Genomic DNA, 23,622 nt, shown 5'->3' with positions numbered 1-23,622 from the left:
CACTACCTGCTCCACCCCCCTGGGCAGGCACATAAATCTCTGTCCATTTCTTTGTTCTTCGCTGTACCGCTTACTGTCTGCTCCACACCTGTGACCTTTACAGGTCAGCCAGAGCTTTGGGCAGAGTGTATGTGCCACCTTTGAGGTTCCCTCCTCTAGATTTTTCAGAAGAGGAGTTGTGGCGCAGAGAATTTAGGAAGTTTGCCTGTAGTCTCATGGACAGTGGCTGAACTTAACAACAACTATTTTAAAATCCTGCTAATCCTTTGTTTTCTGTTGAGCAATTTCATAGCAGAAGGAAAATATCGAGTGATTTCATAGCAGAAGGAAAATTGAAGCAACTCTTTTAATCCACAGCACAGTTGACACCACATAGAAGCTCTTCACTTTTATCCTCATGACGATGATTTTGGTCCTGAGCCCTCTGCACCCCTTCCTGGGATACTGCCAAGCCTGTTAGGATGTGCCCTCCTGAGTTATTATTTGATTATATCCTGTCATCATCCTTGAAAGTTTCATGTTCCTTTTCTGCCCACACCTGCTGCTGTTTGCCTGCTGGCTTGGCTCTCGGAACCTGTATCCAGAGCATACATGTGTTAGAGCTCTGTTTGTAATGAATGCTTTGAAGAGGGCAAGTTTTCTAGTGGCTCTGTGTTTTTTAACAACTTTATTTTCATACAGTTTCTGTCAGTAAACTACATATATTTCAGATGTACTGTTTGATGAACTTTGATAGATGTATGCGCCTATGAAACCACTGCCTACAATAAAGATACCTAACATTTCCGTCACTCCCCAGAGGTGCAAATTTCAAACTTCCAACTTACCCCTTCCCACCCTCATATCCCTGGTACCACAAGTCTGTTCTCTATGTCTGTAAGTCTGTTTCTGTTCTGTAGATAAGTTCATTTGTGTCTTTTTTTTTTTTTTCGGATTCCACATATAGGTGATATCATACGATATTTTTCTTTCTCTTTCTGGCTTCACTTAGAATGATGACCTCCAGGTCCATCCATGTTGCTGCAAATTGCATTATTTTATTCTTTTTTATGGCTGAGTGGTATTCTGTTGTATATATGTACCACATCTTCTTTATCTAGTCATCTGTCGATGGACATTTAGGTTGTTTCCAGGTCTTGGCTATTGTAAATAGTGCTGCTGTGAACATTGGGGTTCGTGTGTTTTTTTGAGCTATATTTTTCTCTGGTTATACACTCAGGAGTGGGATTGCTAGATCATATGGTGGGTTTATTTTTAGTTAGAGGCTCTATTTTTAAGTCACTCTTAGGTTGTAGCAATTTCTTGATGACACCCAAAGTCATGTAGAGTGTGCACAAACATCTAGTATTCAGGCTGAGATTAGTTTACTTCAAGGCACTCGAACATAGCTTTGTTCTGTTCAGAATACCAAATATTCTCTGCCTTTCATGATAAATGTAGCTGAATCTACGTGACTATTATGAAACTCAGGGTGGAGCTGGGCTGGACTAGGATGAAGGAAGACACCCTCCTAATATTGAATGGTTATTTTGGCTTTGCTCTCTGCCTTTGTCAAGTTTGATATCTGGCATTTATTACGAGTGTTCGAGAAAGACCTTTCATTGTTCAGGTATGACAACAGCCTTGGTTATCAGGAAAAAGCACGTGTGGATTCACAGAAACCTCATTTCACTTTCACGCTGGGAGAACTTGCACGTAGCCAGGGCAGCACCAAAGTAAACAGCTGCAGGCAGTGAACTGATTTTAGCAGGAATTTTCTGAACACTTTTATAACCCTTTGATGACTGGATTCTGGGACAGTTGAGGCACAACAGATTAATTTCTGCGTATCCAGTGGAAACACTTTGGACTTGGGAAGCAGGCTGACTCTGATATGTGTTAGTTGTGGATTCCTGGAAAGGAAACTAACCACCCTGAAGCTTAGTTTTCTCACCTGTAAAAAGAAGAGAGAATGGGGAATCACCGTGACTGTGGTGGCTGCCGTTTTTGACTCTGCAGCATGCTTTTTGGTCCCCTTTCTTATCACGATAACATCTTCTTTTCTTTGGAAAACACCTCGCTACCCCATGTGGGCACGGGGGACGGGCATTCATCGTGTCCCCCACTTACTCTCTGAGATGGGCATGTGACATGTCTGTGCCAGCCACTTGGACCATATTCAGCTAGACCAATGCTTGGACCAAGGATTGGCTGGTGAGTCAAACCCAGCCATTCAGAAGCCTTCCATGGAGTCAGAGGTCTAAGGCTTCTTCTCTTCCTCGCATGGATGATGTCCTGTAAGAAGACAGGTCTGCATGAGTTGGTGACCCTTTTCTTCAGCAGTTCATGAAGGTGAAGGTCCATCTGCAGAAGGAAGAATATTCTTGAGGCTCAAAGTGAAGAAACAGAAACAGATGTCAAAGGTGGGTGGAGGGATGGAGCCCTGCTGGGTAGGATCAGGACTGGGGTAAGCAGGTGAGGCACCTGGAGGGCAAAATTTAAGGAGACATCACTCCCAGGGTCCTCCAAGTGCAGGGTCAGCATTGCTTCCTTACATTTTGCCCCCTCACTTGCCAGACCCCATTCCTGGCACTGCTGGTCACTGTCTGAGCTTGGGTTCCTCCAGGAGCTGAAATTGAAAGAACTGAGTGCAAGCAGTTTTTTTTGGAAAATTGATCCCAGGAATCACCTGCAAGAGAGAAGGAGTGAAATACAGAAAGGAAGGAAGCCAGTGATGGGCATTTGATAAAACCACTCACCAGCAGGCATCTGGACTCACCTCCTTGCGGGACTTCCATAGGGAGGGTGCCTTGAAGGCAGCTGAAGGTCAGAGATGATGTTTTTATGCACAGTTCCCTAGTCAGCATTGCTAGCGGGCTGCTTTAAGCAGCATTATCCCTCCTGCACTTGGGCTTGCCCCATTCAGGCCAGAAAAAGGCCCTCAGCAGAGAGTCACAGGTGTCCACAGTAAGCAGCCTCAGGTGTGTGCAGGTGTACAAGAGGGGACGTGGGCAGGTACCACCAGTGCCTCCATCCTTTTTCTCTTCCAGTTATATGAGCTATACCAGCTACGGGGACTGGCATCCTGATTTGCTTATGCAGGATCACATTGGGCTCCCAGTATTTGCAACCTGGAGAGTCCTGGCCAGTCAGAAACTCACAGTCATTGTCCTAGATACCGGACCCCTCTTAGCATCTTTGTCCTCCTAAAAGCTCAGTGTACTGGGCATTATTATCCTCATTTTATGTATGATGAACAGAAGCCTGGAGAGGTCCCCACTGCCTCACATAGCCTGTTTTGTTTCCACCTGTCCCTCCAAATACAGAAATTAGATTGGAACTGTTTTTAGGTCACCTGTGTATCATCAGGAAACCATGAGGGTCCAGAGGAGAGTGTCCATCAGTGTCCAACAACACAGTGCATTTGTTTTGGGAAGTAGCATAATATAGAAGAAAGAACACAAGCTTTCAAGATGGGGAGGTCTGGGCTCAGATTCTGGTCCTGTTGCTTCTAACCATGTGTCTTGGACCAATCATGTAGCTTCTGCAAACGTCTTTTTCTTCTTCTGAAAAACAAGAATGCCCATTTCTATCCTTACTATGTTCACGTTTTCCTTTCAGTCCTTGAACACATAGAGCATATTAGTAACAACTCCTTTAAAGTCCTTGTATGCTAATTTCATCTCGAGTGCCATTTCTGGGCCTGTTTCTCTTTATTAATTTCTCCTGCTTACGGGTCATATTTTACTTCTTCTTTGCATGTCTACTAATTTAGTTTGGATACTGGACATTGCAAGTTTACTCAGTTACTTAACTTGTTTTTATTGAAGTATAGGTGTTTTATAATGTTATGTTGGTTTCAGGTGTACAGAATAGTGATTCAGCATTTTTATAGATTACACATCTTTTAAAGTTATTACAAAGTATTGGTTATAGTCCCTGTACTGTACATTACATCCCTGTATCTTACTTATTTTATACCTAGTAGTTTGTACCTGTTAATCCCCTTTCCCCTTTGTGTCTCTCACCCTCACCTTCTTCCCCTGTGCTAACCACTCAAATAGACCTACTAGAAGTGAAAACTACAATATACAAAATGAAAAATTCATTGGAGGGGTTTAACTGCAGATTAGACAGTGCAGAAGAAAAGGTTAGTGAACTTGAAGACAGAGCAGTAGAAACTACACAAAACAAACACAGGGGGAAAAATGAACAGAGCCTCAGCAACTTACGGGACACAGTGCAGTGGTTTACCACGTGTGGAATTGGAGGCCCAGAAGGAGGGAGGGGGATAGAAAATGTATTTGGAGAAATAATGGTTGAAATGTCTTTTAAAAATTGGTGAAAATGATAAAATCAAATACAAGAAGTTCAAGTCAACCCCAAGCAAGAGAAACACAAAGAAAACATCATCCAAGAACAGCATCATCATATTGCTTAAAGCCATTGAGAGAACATCTTCAAAGCAACCAGAGAACAAAAGGACACATGGTGTTAGGAAATGGAAACCATGCAAGCCTGAAGACAATGGAGCAACACCTTTCCAGTGATGAAAGAGAGCTATCAACCTAGAATTCTACACTGAACAAAAGTACCCTTCCAGAATGAAAGCAAATAAAGACTTTTTAAAAAAGAATGCACAGACTGATCTTAAAGGATTACTGTGAAAATAAGGGGCAGAGACCATGCAGCCCCCAGCACCAGAGTTGGCATATGGTTAACATTTTTCAAATGCCTCCAGTGTCTTCTTGGCCCTGGGTGACGTTGTAGGTTCTGGGAAGTTTTGGGCAAGCACCTGGAGGGATGCTGGGGGAAGACTTGGCCCTCTTAGCTTGTCTGGCCATCTCCCACAGCACATCTGGCAGAAGGGTGGTCTTCAGGGTGCTTGTCTGCCTCCGCCATCAGACTGTGAGATTCCTGAAAGGCTGGGATGGGTCACGTTCATCAGCGCCTGGCTCAGTGCTCAGCACGTGGTAAAAGCTCGGTAAAGGCTGCCTAGGGAGTGGGTGAGTGAGAGAAAGCAGAGAAAGCCCGGGTCTTCGTGGCAGCCGGCGAAGAGACCGAGCGTGAATTCAGTCATGGGGCTGCTGCTGCTTCACATGTCCAGCACTTCCCTCCTGTTCAGAATGAGTGCCCACCTGTTGGAGCCAGCGCGCAGGGCCCTGCAGTCTGGCTCATGCCCATTTTCCTGACACCCCTCTCCCCGCTCCGTCCTCCGGCTCATCCTGTTCAGCCCTCTCTGGAACACGCTGAACTCATTTCTAACTCAGAACCTTTATATTTGCTGTGTCCTCCACCTTGATCGCCTTCCCCCAGACCTTTGCCAGGGTCACTCGCACCGTACAGAACTCTGGTCCAACGTCCCCTCCGTGCGCCCTCCCTGAACGCCACTTGACCCACCCCAGGCGTTTCATATCCTTGTGCCCTTTCTGGTCCCTTTTTCTTCAGAGCACCCATCACTACCCGTAACTCCATTAGATGCTTGTTCATTTGTCCTCTTGGTTGTTGGCCTCACACACCAGAACACACGGTTTGCGAGGCAGCAGTGTTTCCTCACTGTTCTCAGTTGTATCCTGAGCACCTACTAAGCAACTCTGTATGTATAAGGGCTATACATACACACGTGTATTTACACACACGTGTATGCATAATGCATGAACATATACAAGCTCACTTAGCAGTGTATAGATATGCGTGCACACACTAAGCAGTGTATATGAGCACATGTATGTGCATAGACATGTGTACATGTATATATGCATACACACATATAGCAGACGTAAACATGTGTATGTATATACAGATATATACACCCACTATGCATTTTATGTGTATAGGCATGTATACGTATATCCACCACACACATATGGTATACAAATACATATACACACTCATATATGTATATGTATATATGTAAGTCCACAAAACAGTGTGTGTGTGTAAATCTCCACATATATATGCTTATACATATATACACATATATGCATATAAATGCATACCCACTGAGCAGTGTGTGTATATAAATTCACATATAATATATTTATATATGCACATGTATATATGATGCATATATGTGCTATATATAATATAAATAAATGAATATTATATAAATGAATGAAGAACTTGACAATTAGCTGATCAACTGATAATATTTAGTTGACTGGTTTATACTGACTGCCTCTGGGTTAAGGTCCTGAGAAGAATTTCTCCATCTCCCCTGCTACAAAATTTCATTTTTGACAAATGCCTCTTCAATTACCACCTCCCTCTCCAGCCTCACTCTCCATCCTCCACAGGTTCCTCTTGACCCCTTGGACGGTGGAGCCAGGGGGCATGTTGCTTCTGCGCCTGCAGAGAGACCGGGCTGGAGTGTTCTCCTCTGAGTTAACTTTGATGTCGACAGGGCTTAATTATTTTCAAGGGAAGGAGGAGGCTACCTCTGGGAGAAGTTTCTGAGAACTTGGCTTCAGATGTCTTTCTTGAACTAGCCAATGGGCCCTCTGCTTAGAGAGCCATAGGGCTGAAACAAAAGAAACAGGGAGTTAATTAAAATTCGTGGACTAGCCAGCGGCAGTCTGCGCATGAGAGAGCAGAAAGTGGCACGGCTGTGTGATCATGGCTCTTTACGTCCCTCAAAGGAAGATTCTGGATAAAATCGAGCAAGAGCTGCACAAATGATAATCCCAGACCCAACACTACTTTATTATGCTATGGTGATCACTTCCACACGCAAGCATATTATTAGCCGTCTCGTTCCACGTTTCCGACTTTCACATCTGTATGTGAATCCATAGCGTGAAAAAAAATTGATTAATAGCAAACTAACCAATTGAGTGCCCAGACTGCAACAAATCCATTTTGGAATTAAGCGGGGATTCAATTTTATGTATAAGTTTATAAGTTTAAATGTTCAGAAACATTTGACTTGTCAGCGTGTTTTTTTCCCCCTTAAAAATGTAATCTTAGTGAGGAGGGTGTAGCTCAGTGGTAGAGCACATGCTTAGCATGCATGAGGTCCTAGGTTTAATCCCAGTACCTCCATTAATAAACAAACAAACAAACCTAATTACCTCCCCCCCAAAAAATAAAAAAGAAACTCCCTAAATATTAAAAAGAAAGAGTATGTGGCAGGTGGTTTTTTAAAATGTGGTCTTTGGAATCTTTTTCATCTTTTTAAGCTGCCCATCCTCCAGGAGAAGGGTAGCTACGGGGCAAAGCGTGCCAGGCTTTAGAGTCAGACAGTGAATGTTTGTGCCGACTGCTCTGTCCCAGCATTGTTTTTGGTACTGGTGATGGTGTGGCAAACAAGATGGACGAGGTCCCTGATGCCATAGAGCTGCCAGTTTAGTTGAGGAGACAAATATACAAACAATAAGCAAACATGGTTTCAATGATGATAATTGCTCTGCAGAAAATGTGTAGTGCTTGGGCGGGTAAGACTACCTGGAAGGGTAGGACTGCTTTCTTTGGAGCAGAGGGCAACAGGGAGGGCCTCTTTGAGATGGAGACATTTAAGCCAAGACCTGATTGCTAAGAAGGAAAAATACCATGTGGAGATCTAGGGGAAAGAACATCATAGACAGACGAGACAGCAGATGCAAAGGTCCTGTGGCAGGGACTGAGTTAATGATGGGGCCATAGCGCAGATGTCTACCGCAGGCAGGGACTTGGAATATATGTTTGCTCTTTTCAGGACAATGCAAGAGTTAATTAGTGCATACCAAAATGGCTAGAGGGTCTTCGGCTCAAAGCCTGACAGAGCTGAGTTGGAATTCTGGTCCCTCCGGTGACTCTGGGCCAGGTGCCTAAATTCTCTGTCTCCATAGTGAACTATTATTCTTCTGTAAGAATCATTTTTAGAATTTTTTCTCTCAGTTATACATATATATTCCTTTTCATATTTTTTTCATTATAGGCCATTACAAGATACTGAACACAGTTCCTTGTGCTATACAGTAGGACTTTGCTGTTTACCTGTTTTATATATAGTAGTTAGTTAGTATCTGCAAATCCTGAACTCCTAATTTATCTCTCCACCATCCTCTTCCACCTCTGGTAACCATAAGTTTGTTTTCTATGTCTGTGAGTCTGTTTCTCTTTCGTAAATAAGTTCATTTGTGCCATTTTTTTTCAGATTCTACATGTAAGTGATATCATATAGTATTTTTCTTTATCCTTCTGTCTTGCTTCACTTAGGATGACAATCTCCAGGTCCATCCATGTTGCTACAAATGCCATTATTTTATTATTCATTTTTAGAATTTTCAAACATGATGCTTTTACTAGATGCTTTTATTTTTCATGCAGACATCTTTTTATAAAGGGTGGAATCCACTTCTTTTTAATGAAACATTTATTCCTTTCATATTAATTAGGCTGTGTTTGGCTTGAGGCATACTCTGAAGGAATTTGCTGGCTCCCAGGAATTGCTTTATCAAGAGCTAAATATCACAGGAAAGGCAGGCTCACTCGCGAATGGCTTTCAAACACCAGCCAGAGCAGATGACCCATCACTGCCCAGCTTGATGACGTCACTGCTTATTTGCATTTCCCATCTTCCCACAGTGAGATCTCATTCCATCCTCTGGATGAGTCTTCCCAGGTCTTTTTATGTCTATAGAGTGGTTCCAACCTGTGTTACCTTATAGGATACTTTTCTGGCACTAAGGGTGTCCAAAGCACCAGGACTGGTCCTGGGGTCTCGTCCCCATGACTCATGTTGGTGTTTCTTGACTGCAGTGTCCATTATGACTCTAGAGAGAAACCGTGTGTGTAAGCAGTTTTAAATTATTTATAAAACCCACGATCACCTCTTGGAATTACCTTCACACTCTCCTCCGCTCCATTGTCAGAAAGAGCTCTTTTTCCTGCAAAGCCCACACCTTCCCTGTTGGTTGTTTGTATGTTCTTTCCTTTATGCATTCATTCCCTCACTGTTGTGTCCCTAGGATCCACAGTAGCTCCCCAGCGCCCTCAGGACAAAAGCCAACTGTATTGGTCTGGCAAAATCTCACAGGCTGGGGCCTTAAATCACAGGAGGGATTGCCTCACAGTGCTGGAAGCCAGAGTACACCTGCTGGATTTGGGCCTGCTCTCTCGACTCCATTTTAATTTAATTGCCTCTGTAAAGGCCCTATCTCCAAATGCATCATATTTGGAGGTACTGGAGGTTAGGGATTCAACATACTGGTTTGGGAAACATAATTCAACCTGCAACACCAACCCTTTAAAATGTCATTCAAGGCCATCCGTTGTCTGCTTCTCACTCGCCTTTGTTGCCTCATATTCCCCCACGATCTCCATGATGTCTGCCTGCGACACCTCAGGTGCACACCAGTGAGCGTCACCTGATACAGGTCAGAACTCAGAGATGAAGGGTCCACGGAGTGGGTGCACTGTTCTCAGCATCTCTAGGAAAGGCTGGCTTAGCTTAGAGCATAGCTGGACACGCAGTGAGGCTGGGCCCCAGTCATGGCATGCCTCCCCATGGTGCTCTCTCTTTTTATATGCTGACTGGGGACAGGTACTTTAGAATCAAGTACCAAGTCGTTTGAGCTTCCTGTGCTTGCTCTTTAAGGGACTGTGGGGGAAAAGTCAGATCATGTAATTTTCTAATGGGGATGTTCTCAGGAGTGAGAAAAAGAAAATTTGCATCATAGTGGCATAAACAAGGAGGGTTTATTTTTCTCACATAACAAGAAGTCTGAAGGTAGGTGGTGCCATAATAACAGGTTCTGTATCTCTGAGACTCTCATAACCTCATGGTCACAAGAGGCTGCTGCAGGTCCAGACATTGCGTATGTGCTCAAGATAGAAAGGACCAGAAAATGGTGAAGGGGAGAAAAGTGGAACCATCTATAGCTAGTCCCTTTTATTTAGATGTAAGACTTTTCTTACAAGCCAGTAGCAGACTAATATCTCGTTGGCCAGAACTATGGCTACTCTTGGCTGCAAGTGAGTATTTAATGGATTACTTTGCCTTCTGGAAGAAAATTGTCCTATTACAGAGAAAGAAAGGGGAGGATGCACTGGGTAATTAACATCATTGTCTGCCAAAGTCAGTCTTCTTGTCAGATAAGGATGTTTGAACAATGGTACCCAGCGTGATCACTCTCTTTCAGCGACCTTATTTATTCCTGATTTATTTATTTATTTATTTTGCTTTTCCCCAAATTGGTTGTTTCCCAGATTCTTGCTCCTATAAGCATAACCCGTGGCCTTTAATGCCACACTACAGCTGTTTATGCAATCCTTGCACACTCACGTGGGGGGGGGGGGTGGGCAGTGGCGGTCAACTGAGTCAGGTAAGAAGGGGCACCCAGGCTGGGCCACGGAAGGGCAGCGCCAGCCATTGTACCTGCAGAGCTGTGCATTCCCAGCATGGCTCTGGCCTCTCTGATTCTGGGGTCACCTGTCCCCCAGAGTCTGGTTTGCCCGAGCTGAAAAGTAGGGGTTACAGTCTTGCCCATCAAGGTTACTGAAGCTGCAACCAGACAAGGACCTTCCTTACCAGTCCAGCAGCAAAGTGAGTCTCAGCTGACTGCACATCAGACTCCCCCAGGAGCTTTTACAGAGTACAGCATCCCAGGGCCCTCCCAGACCTCTGGGTTGCCGCAGATCTGACGTCACTGTTCTGAAGGTGAAGTCCGGCTGGGGCCCACCCGATGCTGGCATGGTCTAGGGTCTCAACACATGTCAGTCTCCTTCTTTGCTGACTTGGAGTCAGTTCCCAAATTTCTGACACCCTGTGTCTTGACACATGTCTTTCTTAAGGAAGATCTCCTGCAATCCACGCTAGCTAGCATTTATTTATTTGTCCCAATAAATTGTAATTAATAGTGATGACATCAGTTCCTAATTGAATCAGACTAATGAGGAATGTTAATTGGGTGCTTGCCTGTCAGCAACTTGGGTGACTTTGGCCGAATTGCTCATTCTCTGCCTCATTAACTGTGATTTCTCATGGGGGGGGGGGTGCTCTGTGCTGCCCTGCAGAGGACACTGGGGCCGCTCCAGACCCTCCTCTTCTATTTCAGAGGCTCCCGGGAGCTGGGCAGAGCTGCCTGGTGGTGAGATGTGCTGACGGACTTTCTAGAACATCCATCATGAGCTCGGAAGGCCATAATGATACTGTAGTGTCAGCGGATTCCCTCAGTCATGTGGTTGCCGCAGGCTTTCAAGTTGGGAGGAACGGAGGGACCTCCTGCTGAGTACAGGCACCAAGGACCCCCCTTCCCACGGCCACACGGGGCCTGGTGGGCCCTGTTGTAACTGAAATTCCAGCTCCTTGGCAGACTCGAGCTCAGGCCAGGAGGGCAGGGCCAGGGAGGCCCTCAGGTCAGGAGTGGTGATGCCTGCTAGAAGTGCGGCAGGGGGCCGCTGGTGGGAAGGGTATTCTAAGCAGAGGGAACAGAGCATGCTGGTGCTGGGAGTCCAGAGTCAAGGTGCCAAGTTCACACATCTGAGCTCCTAAAATCCTGGGGTTCGATCAGGAACCAGGTGGTCTGGCTCCTGCCCTCACATTGTCCGGGGTCTGACTGTCAGACAGGAACAGGGAAGACCCAGCGAGAAGCAGCACGGAATTAATGGTGTGTCGTGGAGAAACACGGGAGATGGAGGGGCTGTGGGAGCCCACTGCGAAGGGGCTTGATGCAGCCCTCAGATAAAGGGGAGCTTCCCACAGGAAGTGCTGGGCCAGCAGAGACAGTTAGTGGGGGAGAGGGCCGGGGGAGGGGGCGGGGAGGAGGCGAGAAGGGTAGAAGGAGGTGGTGCGGTAGAGAAACTCTTCAAGGAAATTCTAAGGGTTTTGAGGTAGCTGGCATGAAGGGTGTGTGTGTGTCTCACGTGTGGTATGTGTATTTGTGTGTGGTGTGTATGTGTACATATATATGTGGTATGTGTGGCGTGTCTACGTGTGGGGATAAGAATGTGTGTATATGTGTGTGGTGTGTGTGTGATGTGTATGTGTGTGTGTGTATATATTTGAGGTGTGTGAGCACACACCACACACACACACACACACACACACACACACATGCTGTCAGAGTGACAGAGGCAGGGAGGACTTTGAACATTTTCTGGAGGAGAAGGAAAGCCCTTGTAGGGCCTCACGTCTCCGGGGTCTCGGAAGCACCGCTGGGCATGATGTCTGCGGAGACCGGAGCAGAGGTGGCGCCGGCCGGTGAGGGGCTGTTACAGAGAGATGTTCCTGACTCTGAAATCTCCAGCTCTAATCTCTACACACCAGAGATTGCTCTGGTCACGGACTCAGGCGGAGGGGACACGGGCCAGGGGCTTGGGCTGGAACGTGGGGTCTGGGACGCACAGACTCGAGCCTGGCACTGCTTTGGGAGTTGACGTGCTCAGGGCTCAGGGTTGGGTCCCAGGCGCCAGTTGGCCCTGCACCCCGCAGCCTGCCCACGTTTCCCGGGCACTTGCTAGGCTCCTCCCCTGGCTCCGTGCACACCTGACAGCGAACCTGGCGGGGGGGCAGGTGAAACCTATCGCACAGTTGGGCTCACAGAGGTGCCCGGCTAAGTTGGTCAGCCAGAGGTGGGTGCCCACGATGGGCATTTACAGACTGTATCAGTTTCCTGTGGCCGCTGTAACAAAGAACCCTAAACTGGGGGGATTCAAACAGCAGGCGCTTATTCTCCACTCTTCTGGTGGCTCCAGGGAGGATCCGCCACAGGGCTGGCAACAATTTTTGGCCTCCCTTGGCTTCTAGATGCAGCGTCTCTCCAGTCTCTGCCTCCATGGCCACACCACCCGCTTCTCTGTGCGTCTTCTGCCTTCTTTTCTCTCATTATAGAGACACTGGTTGGTGCAGGGCCCACCCTAATTCAGGATGACTCATCTTGAGATCCGTGACTTAATTATACCTGCGAAGGCCCTTTATCCAAATGCGGCCACCTTCGCAGCAGTGGGGGTCAGGCCTGGGTGTGTCTTCTGAGGAGCGCTGTTCAGCCCTGACTGCATCCTGCTCGTCCCCTCCTCTTTGGTTTTCTGCATTCGTCTCCCTGGGCCCCCATCATCCTGCCTGACAGAGAGCCTGGGAGCTTGAATCTGTATGGTGAAGAATCTTCCTTGAATCTATATGGTGAAGGGCTTGGCTCAAGCCACCCACCAGTCAGTAGGAACTGTCTCCCCCAGCTACCCAGGCCTGCTCCGGCCATAGGACCAGGAATACCTGTGACCCTGTGTCCTGGGAAGCAGACGTCCCTCCGGGCACCCTGCCCTTCCTTCAGACGAGTCCTTGATGATGGTTGTGATGACGGTGCTAGTGATCACAATAACTGCATTTGCTGAGAGCCTGTTATAGTGGGAGTGTCATATGCCTGAAACCCCGAGAAGTAAAGAAAAGGCGCCTGCATTCAGTACCTGCAGTGGGACAGCACCACACCCTTCACAGCATCCCCTCCCATGTCCTCGGAGGAAGAACATACTAGCTCCATTTCACTGATGAGTAGACTGAGGCTCAGGGAGGGTGGCCCCACTGTGGAGCTGAAGTAGAAGCCCTGGTTGGGGTGGCCCCAGAGCCCGAACTTCCTGCATCTCTGTGACTTCCCAGCAGACCCTCATCTCTACCCAGTGCCTTTGACTTTTCTTAGGTCTGTTTTTCATTTTAGCCTCTCTGTCTCCTGGTCAGGTTGATTCAGCCATTGCTACCCACCTCACTTGGCCGACGAGGAGGCGAGGCCAGAGGGCCAGAGATGTGTGCATGGCCCTACTCCTGGTCTGCAGGAGGGCCAGGGGCAGGGCCCAGCCTCCTGACCCCAGGTCCGGCCTTCTTAGCTCTGTGTTCCTGAGAAACATAAGCGTGTTTCTAAGATGTCTTAGAAAATAGATTCCAGTCCTAACACTGCCAGGTGCTCCCACTTCCTCGGTCTCATGTGGTCCCACTTAGTTTCTCCCCGGTGGGGCAGGTGGGGTTGGCTAATTCCATTCAGACAGGTGCTGAGACCAAGGCTGGAAAGGCAGCAAGAACTGGAGTGGGAGTTGGGATTCAGGCTCTTCCCCATTGTCTTGAATCTGCCTCAGATTCACAGCACGTGGGAGCCAGAAGGGGTCCAGTTTCCAACAGAAGAGCAACTTGGGATGCGCAGAGAGAACCCGCAGCTCCCAGCCTGTAACCGTATCCCTGGCGTTCTCTGTCACATGCCCTGTGCCCGGGGAGGAAGTGCCGCTGGTGTCAGTTGCTGGACCCGGGGAGGCAGAGGGCTGGGTTGGAGTCCCGAGCTGTGAGGTAGGTCTCAAACCTTCCTTCATCTGTCAAGTGAGGCTAGTAATAGTAGTTACTGTGCTGGGTGGAGCAGTATCCCCTTGCCAAATCCAAGCAATGTGGCTGCTAGCCAGGGGCATCAAGGGTTGACAGCGACCCCCAGAAATTAAAAGAGGCAAAGAAGGGTCCCTCCACCAGAGACTTCAGAGGGAGTGCATCCCTGCACGACCTTGATCGGAAGCTTCTGGCCCTCTGGAACTCTGAGACAGTCCGTTTCTGTTGTTTTCAGCCCCCGCTTTGTGGTACTTCGTTATGACCACCTGAGGAAACGAATACGATACCCCGGCAGGATGACGGGACCCAGTACCTGTTCGCCCTGCTAATTTTTCCAGCCACATCGTCCTCCTTGCCAGTGTGTCCTAAAGCTCCGTGTCCTCCTTGGCATCATTCCTTTCCCCTAAAAGCCTCTTTTTTTGCCTTTGCCATCTTTCCATCCTTTCATGCCCACCCTCCAGCACTGAGAGCCTTTCCTGACAGCGTGTCCCCCACCCCACCGTGAGTAAGGGAGTCACTCTGAAGTCGGACTCCTGTGGGTTTGAACCCTGACACCAAAGGGCTTGTTGAACTCTGGGCAAGTTGATGAGCGCACTCGGGGCAACTGCTCCCTCGCGTTCCAGGGAGGATGGAGGCTTTATTCGCAAGATTCTCGTGGGGATCACACGGGATCATGGAGAAGACAATTCTCTCAGTCTCCACAATAAAGTGCTCAGGACAAGAACTGCCACTGTCGCTGTCACCACTTCTCCTTTGCTTCCCCAGTGCCCGTGTGCCTTAGTTTGGGTTTCCCCAGGAGCAAACCCAAGGGCCCTGGAGAGGTGAAGAAAGCACAGGTAGGGTTGGAAAGTGAGTCAGGGAAGGAAAGGCAGGAGGCTGCCGGTCAGGTTGTACCATCAAGCCAGTCCCCCCCAGCCCCGCAGAGCAGAGGCTCAAATTCCGGGAGCCCTGGGATCCTCACACTTACCCGGGGATGGGCAAGGGCGCTGGGGTGCGGATGTCCCAGCTGCCGTCGTAGGTTGCTTCTGTGGGCCTGAGCTCTCTGGCATTGCCCGTCTGTCACAGCAGAGCGGGTTCTACTGGCAGACAGAGTCCTTTGCCAAAGAGAAGCAGGGCTGGTGGAGGGAAGGTGGGCGCGCAAGTGGGGAGGGCCGGGGCTGCAGTGGGCATGGACACTGTATGTCCCAGCATTGTGGACGCTGGTCCGTCTGTCTGTTTTCCTCCCAGGCTGTGAGATCCTTGAGGGCAGGGCTGCTTCTCTTCGTCTCCTGTTTCCGCAGCTGCTTTTTCAGCACTTAGGACATGGACAGCACTTAGTGTGAATGCTCCATAAACAGGCGAACCTGGTCCAGCTCCTCCTTTCTGCAGACGTGGGGAGGCTGTGGCTTAGCCAGAGCTGCTCCGCTACCAAGATTTCGGGACCAGGGCTTGAACCCAGGAGTAGGATCGCAGTGATGGGCTGCCTTTTTTTTTTTTTTTTTCCTTTGGAATGTTGGCCTGAATCTTCTCCCTTTTGGCTGCTGCTCAGGTCTGCATCGTGCAGAAGCGAGACACTAAGAAAATGTACGCCATGAAGTACATGAACAAGCAGAAGTGTATCGAGAGAGACGAAGTTCGGAACGTCTTCCGGGAACTCCAGATCATGCAGGGACTGGAGCATCCTTTCCTGGTCAACCTCTGGTGAGTGATTCCATCCGGGGCTCCTGTGAATTCCTTATTCTGGAGCCAAATGCAAATACGGCTCTGCTGGAGGGAGGCTTCCACACTGTAAAGAGTAAGAAATGAAATTTTCCAGGTTCAAATATTCTTTTGAATATTTCGTCGAGTACGTTTTCTGATGAATATGTTGTAGAGCACATTTTCTGATGAAATCTTTAAGCATGTGCTTAAATTCTGCTCTCTTATCTAATGAATCAAAATTGAAATAGATTTAGAAGAGAAGGTTCATGGGTGTTTGAGGACACATTCAGGTTGTTGTAGGACAATTCCAAATAAAGTCTTCTGTGGGGGATTCAAGGTTTTGGAAGATCACATCCATAGTGTTGATAGCAAGAAGGATTTCTCAGAGCTGATATTTCACTCCACTCTGGATGGCTGCCCAGCGTGGACATGCTAAATTCCAAGTTCTGAATCTGGACCACGAGGCCCGCTGGGACCCATGCTCTGGAACTTTCTCTCCATCCCGTCCTTGGCTATCAGCTCTGCTTTAATTTATGTCCTTGACTGCTGCCTTGCTGGTCGCTTCCCTGCCTCTGTGCTTGTGCCTGTGCCATCTCTTCCTGAAATTTCCACCTCTGTGTTTCCCCCGCTTTCTCTAACCAAATTCTGTGCATTCCTTTGGCTCAGCTTTCAAGGTACTTAAGCCCGGACCCTTTGCTGCTCCGTAGGCTGGGTGTGTGCCCCTCATGTCTCCATCCTCGACCTGTGCTTGACCCAACAGAGCCTGCACCGCCTTGAACCCGAATTGTTGGTTTACTTGTCTGTCCTGGCTGAGAAGTCACCTGCTCCTTGAATACAAGGGCTGTTTCCTGGTCCTTTGTTTCTGTGGTTCTAATGCAGTCTCGAACAGGCTGGAGACACTTAATAAGTGTTTCCTGAGCTGGATTTTGTGGAAGGGGAGGGGACAGGCTGTTCTAGGAAATGAATTCTGACTGTCTCATTCTGCATCTCAGTTGACAGATTTTTTATCTTTGTTTTGACACAACATTTTATCCAAACTGCAGTCTGATCGCACTCAAATAATAAACTGAATATAATCACGTTAGAGATTGGTCTTCAGACATTATAGCCAGCGACGCCACGCTTGCCTATAACCTCACCAACACAGAACTACATCCACACCTCAGTGGCCACCAAACCATTCAGCAGAGCTTCTGTAACTGGGAGCTGTTTGATGCTACCAGTCTGGGCACCGTGGACTATTTTTCCAAGCTCTGGGTAGCTGCCGGGATCTCAGCGGGGGGGGGGGGGGGGGCAGCCCTACTTTGGCATAGTGCCCAAATGTGGCCAGTCGCGGCTTCGAGGAAGTCAGCGGCGCTGAGCAGCGCCTGGGCTTTCTCCGCGAGGTTACGGGCAAACTGGGCCGTGGTTCCGGGAGGGAAAGCCCCTTCCACCCGGCCGGATCTGTGATTTAAGCGCATCTTTTGCTATGGGAATGTCTAGCCAAGCCCACGTTCCTACTGTCACCAATGGCTTCGACGACCCTTTATACTCAGAAGCGCTCTGTGAACAGGGGGGTGACAGAGCAAGGAGAGGGTGTCCAGGTGCGCCTGACAGGTGCCCCAGACTGGGGTGTTTCTACGGGGAAAAGCCACACTGCACGTCGTACACAGGCGTCTGAGTAACAGGTGCGCATGCGTCGTGTCTCCAGGCAACCGTCCAAACCCCTGGGGGGAATTCAGCCCCTTCATGTTTTGATTGCTGTGCAAGGGAATCTTTTAAATTTATATTTGATCGAGGGAACATTCGGTTTATAACATTATATAAGTTTCATGTTCACAGTATGTTTCTACCCCGGTAGCCCTCACATTGTGCTCACCACCAAAAATTAACCCTCCGTCCTTCACCAGACAGCCGATGTCAACCCTTCACCCATTTGCCACTCCCCCCACCCGCCCTTCCCCTCTGGTAGCCACTGCTCTAGTCTCGGTATGGTCGTGTTTGTTTTTGATTGGTTTGGTTTGCTCATTTACTTTTTGTTTGTTCTTTATACCCTACATATGAGTAAAATCACACAGGATTTGTCTCTCTCCCTCTCACTTACTTCACTTAGCGTAATACCCTCAAGGTCTGTCTGTGTTGTTGCAAGTGGCAGGATTTCATCTAGCTTTTTTTGCATCTTCTTTTTTTATTGAACTATAGTTGATTTACAATATTGTGTTAGTTTCAGGTGTACAGCATAGTGATCAAGTCATATACATATTCTTTTTTGTATTCTTTTTTCATTGTAGATTATTATAAGCTATTAAATATAGTTCCCTGTGCTATACAGTAAATCCTTGCTGTTTATCCTTTTTGTATATAGTTAGGTGTGTATTTGTGAATCCCATGCTCCTAATTTATCCCTCTCCCCCTCCCCCTTTTGGTAACCATAAATTTGTTTTGTGTGTCTGTGAGTCTGTTTCTGTTTTGTAAATGAGTTCATTTGTATCATTTTTTTTTAGATGCCACATATAAATGATATCATGTGATATTTGTCTTTATCTGACTTGCTTCACTTAGTATTAATCTCTGGGTCCATCCATGTTGCTGCAAATGACAATACTTCATTCTTTTTATGGCTGAATAATAGTCCATTGTATTTGTGTGTGTGTGTGTGTGTATACCACAACTTCTTTTTTTAAAAACAACTTTATTGTGGTATAATTTCTGTACAGTAAATTACATATATTTCAGATTATAATTAGGTGATTTTTGATACACGTATACACCTATGAAAACTACCACCACAATCAAAATACCTAACATTTCATGTTTTTTTTTTTTAATGACAGAGTAGTTGTATGTATGTACCGCATCTTCTTTATCCATTCATCCACTGATGGGTGCTTAGGTTATTACCGTACCTTGGCTGTTATAAACAGTGCTGCAGTGAGCATGGGTGCAAATATCTTTTTTTTCTCTTATCTTTTTTAAACATTTTTATTGATTTATAATCATTTCACAATGTTGTGTCAAATTCCAGTGTAGAGCACAATTTTTCAGTTATACATGAACATATATATATTCATTGTCACATTTTTTTCTCTGTGAGCTAACATAAGATCTTGTGTATATTTCCCTGTGCTATACAGTATAATCTTGTTTATCTATTCTACAATTTTGAAATCCTGTCTATCCCTTCCCATCCTCCACCCCCTCGGCAACCACAAGTTTGTATTCTATGTCTATGAGTCTATTTCTGTTTCGTTTTTATGCTTTGTTCTTTTGTTTTTATTTTTGTTTTTGCTTTTGTTTTTTAGATTCCACATATGAGTGATCTCATATGGTATTTTTCTTTCTCTTTCTGGCTTACTTCACTTAGAATGACATTCTCCAGGAGCATCCATGTTTCTGCAAATGGCATTATGTTGTCGGTTTTTATGGCTGAATAGTATTCCATTGTATAAATGTACCACATCTTCTTTATCCAGTCATCCATTGATGGACATTTAGGCTGTCTCCATGTCTTGGCTATTGTAAATAGTGCTGCTATGAACATTAGAGTGCAGGTGTCATCCTGAAGTAGGGTTCCTTCTGGATATAAGCCCAGGAGCAGGATTCCTGGGTCATACGGTAAGTCTATTCCTAGTCTTTTGAGGAATTTCCATACTGTTTTCTATAGTTGCTGCACCAAACTGCATTCCCACCAGCAGTGTAGGAGGGTTCCCCTTTCTCCACAGCCTCTCCAGCATTTGTCATTTGTGGATTTTTGAATGATGGCCAGTCTGACTGGTGTGAGGTGATACCTCATTGTAGTTTTGATTTGCATTTCTGTGATATTTAGTGATATTCAGCATTTTTTATGTGCTTATTGATCATTTATATGTCTTCCTTGGAGAATTGCTTGTTTAGGTCTTTTGCCCATTTTTGGATTGGGGTGTTTATTTTCTTCTTATTAAGTCGCATGAGCTGCTTATATATTCTGGAGATCAAGCCTTTGTCGGTTTCACTTGCAAAAATTTTCTCCCATTCCGTAGGTTTTCTTCTTGTTTTACTTCTGGTTTCCTTTGCTGTGCAGAAGCTTGTAAGTTTCATTAGGTCCCCATTGATTTATTCTTGCTTTTATTTCTTCTAGGAGAAAATTTTTGAGATGTATGTCAGATAATGTTTTGCCTATATTTTCCTCTAGGAGGTTTATTGTATCTTGTCTTATGTTTAAGTCTTTGATCCATTTTGAGTTGATTTTTGTGTATGGTGTAAGGGAGTGTTCTAGCTTCACTGATTTGCATGCTGCTGTCCAGTTCTCCCAACACCATTTGCTGAAGAGACTGTCTTTATTCCATTGTATGTTCTTGCCTCCTTTGTCGAAGATTAGTTGACCAAAAGTTTGTGGGTTCATTTCTGGGCCCTCTATTGCAAATATCTTTTTGAATTAGTGTCTTCATGTTCTTTGGATACATACTCAGAAATGAGATAGCTGGATCTAATGGTAGTTATAACCTTAACTTTTTGAGGAATCTCCATACCGTTCTCCACTGTGGCTGCACCATTTCTAATCAGAAAAGCAACCTATGTTCATTGCACCAGATTACATTTTGGTGTGTAATTCTTGTTGTACTTCTTTTCTTATGTCAATAGGACTGTAAATTTAATCGATATAAACAGCATATATAACAGTGTTGGATTCTGCTTTTTCAAACTAATTGTCTGGCAGGAGCATAATTTCCTTATGACAAACTTCTTATGAATCATTTTTAGTGGCTACATAACCTTCCACTCTGGAGAAGGGTAATAAGACATCTAACCTTGAACCTCTCACATAGGTTATTTCAGGCTGCTTCTGATTATCTTGCCAATGTAAATAATGCTGAGATGAAGATCTCCGAGCCTCAGCTCTTTCAGGGGAGACTGCTTGGATTGGGTCAAGGGGATGGGATGGACATGTGGGCTGTGATGGGTGTTGAAGGAGGGAGGCTGTGTCGGCATCCTCCCTTTTTGGGTACCACTTTTTGACGCTGTTTACGGTCTCTAAGATGCCAACAGATTAAAGACAGACCACCTTTAATTCCATGTAAATGCTGGGTCAGTAGCAAAACTCCCTCCACACACTGGCCTCCGAAGGCATTGCCTTCTCGTCATAAGCAGGAAAGGAGAGAACCTCTCAAACTCTGGCCTCAGTGTTTTACATGTTAATGGTGATAGTACTACCTTGTTTACTGCTAGGACTATTTTGAGAATTACTGAGAACAAAAGATATGAAAGTGTATTTTCCGTAAATGAAAATATTATTCACTCTAAGAGGTTTTCTATGTGTGTGTGTGTGTGTGTGTGTGTGTGTGTGTGTGTGTGCCTACGTATGACAATAGATGGATGATAGATAAATAGATAGATAGATAATGCCCCTTCCAGCTTTAAGTGGAAAGGAGAGGGTCCTTAATCCGTTGGCCGGTACTGAGTACCTTACATACTGCATGGCTCACGATTTTTTTTATTATGGGGACTTAAACTTTGCCTCAGGGGGTTCCTCGGGGCTTGTAACTAAAAAGCCTAGCACTCCAGCTGACTTCGCTCTCCCTCTCGATCTCCTGCTCTCCTGTGTGCTCACTTTATTTTCAGAGCCGTCACTCATGCTGGTCACTGGTTGCTCCTGTTCCTCCTACAAGCTGAACAGCACCAGCAGAGGCTGAAGTTCACTGGTGTGATTGACCTGGTCATGTGCCCATTCCTAAAGCAGTGGGGGAGGGGCTAGGAGGTTGGCCCCACCTGAATCTCAGGAATCTGCAGAGGGAGACTGGGAGCTGTTTTCAGAGCACCGTAGTGACCGTGCCTGCCACGTGATTGGCACATTATATCCTCATGCTGCAGTCTTCATAACAGGCCTGCAGAAGGAGGGGTTTGGGCCCCCTTTCTCCGAGAGGAAAGGGAGGCTCAGAGCAGTTCATGACCGTACCTGAACCAATGAGATTGCAATTCCAACTCAAGACCATCCACTGTGCCCTAAGGTTTCCAGTTCTTGTAGGGAAATGACCACCAGCGTGTATTGGGTATTTGGTAAGTGTCTCCTTTAACTCCTATTAATCTTCCTAATGGCCTCTCTAGTTTCCTACTATCGTCCTAATATCATTATGCCTGTTTACAGATGGGGAAACTGAGTCACATCACTAGTAGGTGGTGGAGATGGACTCGAACCCAGGTTGTCTGGCTTCAAGGGCCACGCTCACAGCACCTCTCCCACAGCTGTGTGAGAAGGCCCTGGCCCTTCCCTGCTTAGCCAGCTGCACCCCCTGCTCCCTGCCTGGAGCCCCTCCTGCTGGGCTTCTGTTTGGCTGCCTCTCACCCCGCTGGCAGGGAGCACAGGGTGAAATTGCTTGTTGGATTCATAAGGACACCACTGCTTTAAATTAATGATACGTCAGCTTTTCATCTCATTACACGGAGGGTGAATTATCACAGCCTTGGAAAGCCTGCCTGTGCCCCTCCTCATTCTTCTTTTTTGCTGACATGCTCTATAACCGGCAGAGGCAAAGACCAGGCACTGATTAGTTTTCACGACAGTTTGGCCTCTAAGGAATAAATGATGGGTGGTCCCAGGCCTGTGACCATCCAGGTTGAGTTGTCAAGTGCAATATTTTCACGTGTTCTGAAGCGAAATTGTTTGGCTCTCTTGGGCTTCAGGATACCAGGGCAAAGGAAGAAGGGAGTGAAAAATCACCCCAGGGACAGGGGCTGGTACATTAGCAGGAGCCCTGGAGAGGTGGGGAGTGGGGGAGGAGAGGAGGGGAGAGATGGGGAGGGGAGAGTTTCAACACTCAGCTCTGAGGTCTGATGTCCCCGGCTGTGAGGCTGCTCTGGACTTAATTGTGCTTCCTCCATCCCCCAGCCCTACCCCATGCAGACTCACATGTGGATGCCCTAACCCCCAGTGTGACTCTGTCTGTGGACAGGGTCTTTTAAGTGGCCAATAAGGTAAAGTGAAGTCGTTGGGGTGGAGCCCTAATCCCAAAGGATGGTGGCCTCCTAAGAAGATGGAGAGAGGGCGAGTCTCTCTGCCACGTGAGGACACAGCAAGAAGGTGGCCATCTGCAAACCAGAAGGAGAGTCCTCACCAGATCATGTCCACGCCTGGACGTGATCTCCGACTTGCCGTCTCGGAAACGTTGCGGAAGTACGCGTCTGCTGCTAATGCCCCCCAGGCTGTGGTTTGTGTTATGGCAGCCCAGGTGGACTAATACAGAGGCCTTGAGAGTCATTTGATTTTCCGTGCTGTGTCTCAGTTGCCTTATGTGTAAGATGCAGATGAAAAGATGACCACATCATAGGGTTGCTCTAAGGACCAAGTAGGGTCATATATAACAAGTATCCACAGGGTCCCGGGCAGGGCGCCAGCTGGATCCGGCACCTCTGATGCTGTTGTCATGGTAACACTCGTCTTTCAGGTTCCCCTTGGGCTGGCTGGACCAGTTTTCTCCTCTTCCAGCAGTGTACATGAGGACATGCTGACTGTTGGAAGATATGTCTTGAGTTTTCAGTACTAGATTTTCATCCTGATTACGTGGTAATGGGTAGGTAGGTCACTTGTGTTTTCAGACTGTACTTTCAAAATCCAATTCCATGTACCAGATTGACTGTGCTAGACTAGCTGTTAAAATGATCTGTTTATAATTGGTCCATTGCCTCCCCTGCCCAGTTTGCCATTGAAGTAACTGTGGGAATGGAGATCGGGTAGG

General features: G+C 46.7%; 1 protein-coding gene and 1 pseudogene across 4 annotated transcripts in view; one reads left to right on the top strand and one right to left on the bottom strand.

Moving 5' to 3' along the window:
• STK32B (serine/threonine kinase 32B) overlaps positions 1 to 23,622 on the top strand; it is a 306,224-nt gene that overhangs the window by 70,067 nt on the left and 212,535 nt on the right. For all 4 annotated transcript variants that reach the window (XM_032493856.1, XM_032493852.1, XM_032493858.1 and 1 more), the window contains one exon: positions 15,783 to 15,934. In XM_032493856.1, coding sequence (XP_032349747.1) covers positions 15,783 to 15,934 — 152 coding nt within the window. The remainder of the gene's footprint in view (positions 1 to 15,782; positions 15,935 to 23,622) is intronic.
• On the bottom strand, positions 16,739 to 17,394 carry LOC102507278 (annotated as a pseudogene).

This window comes from Camelus ferus, chromosome 2 (genome assembly GCF_009834535.1).
Source record: "Camelus ferus isolate YT-003-E chromosome 2, BCGSAC_Cfer_1.0, whole genome shotgun sequence".
Lineage (NCBI taxonomy): Eukaryota > Metazoa > Chordata > Mammalia > Artiodactyla > Camelidae > Camelus > Camelus ferus.
This window is presented reverse-complemented; position numbering and strand designations above follow the sequence as displayed.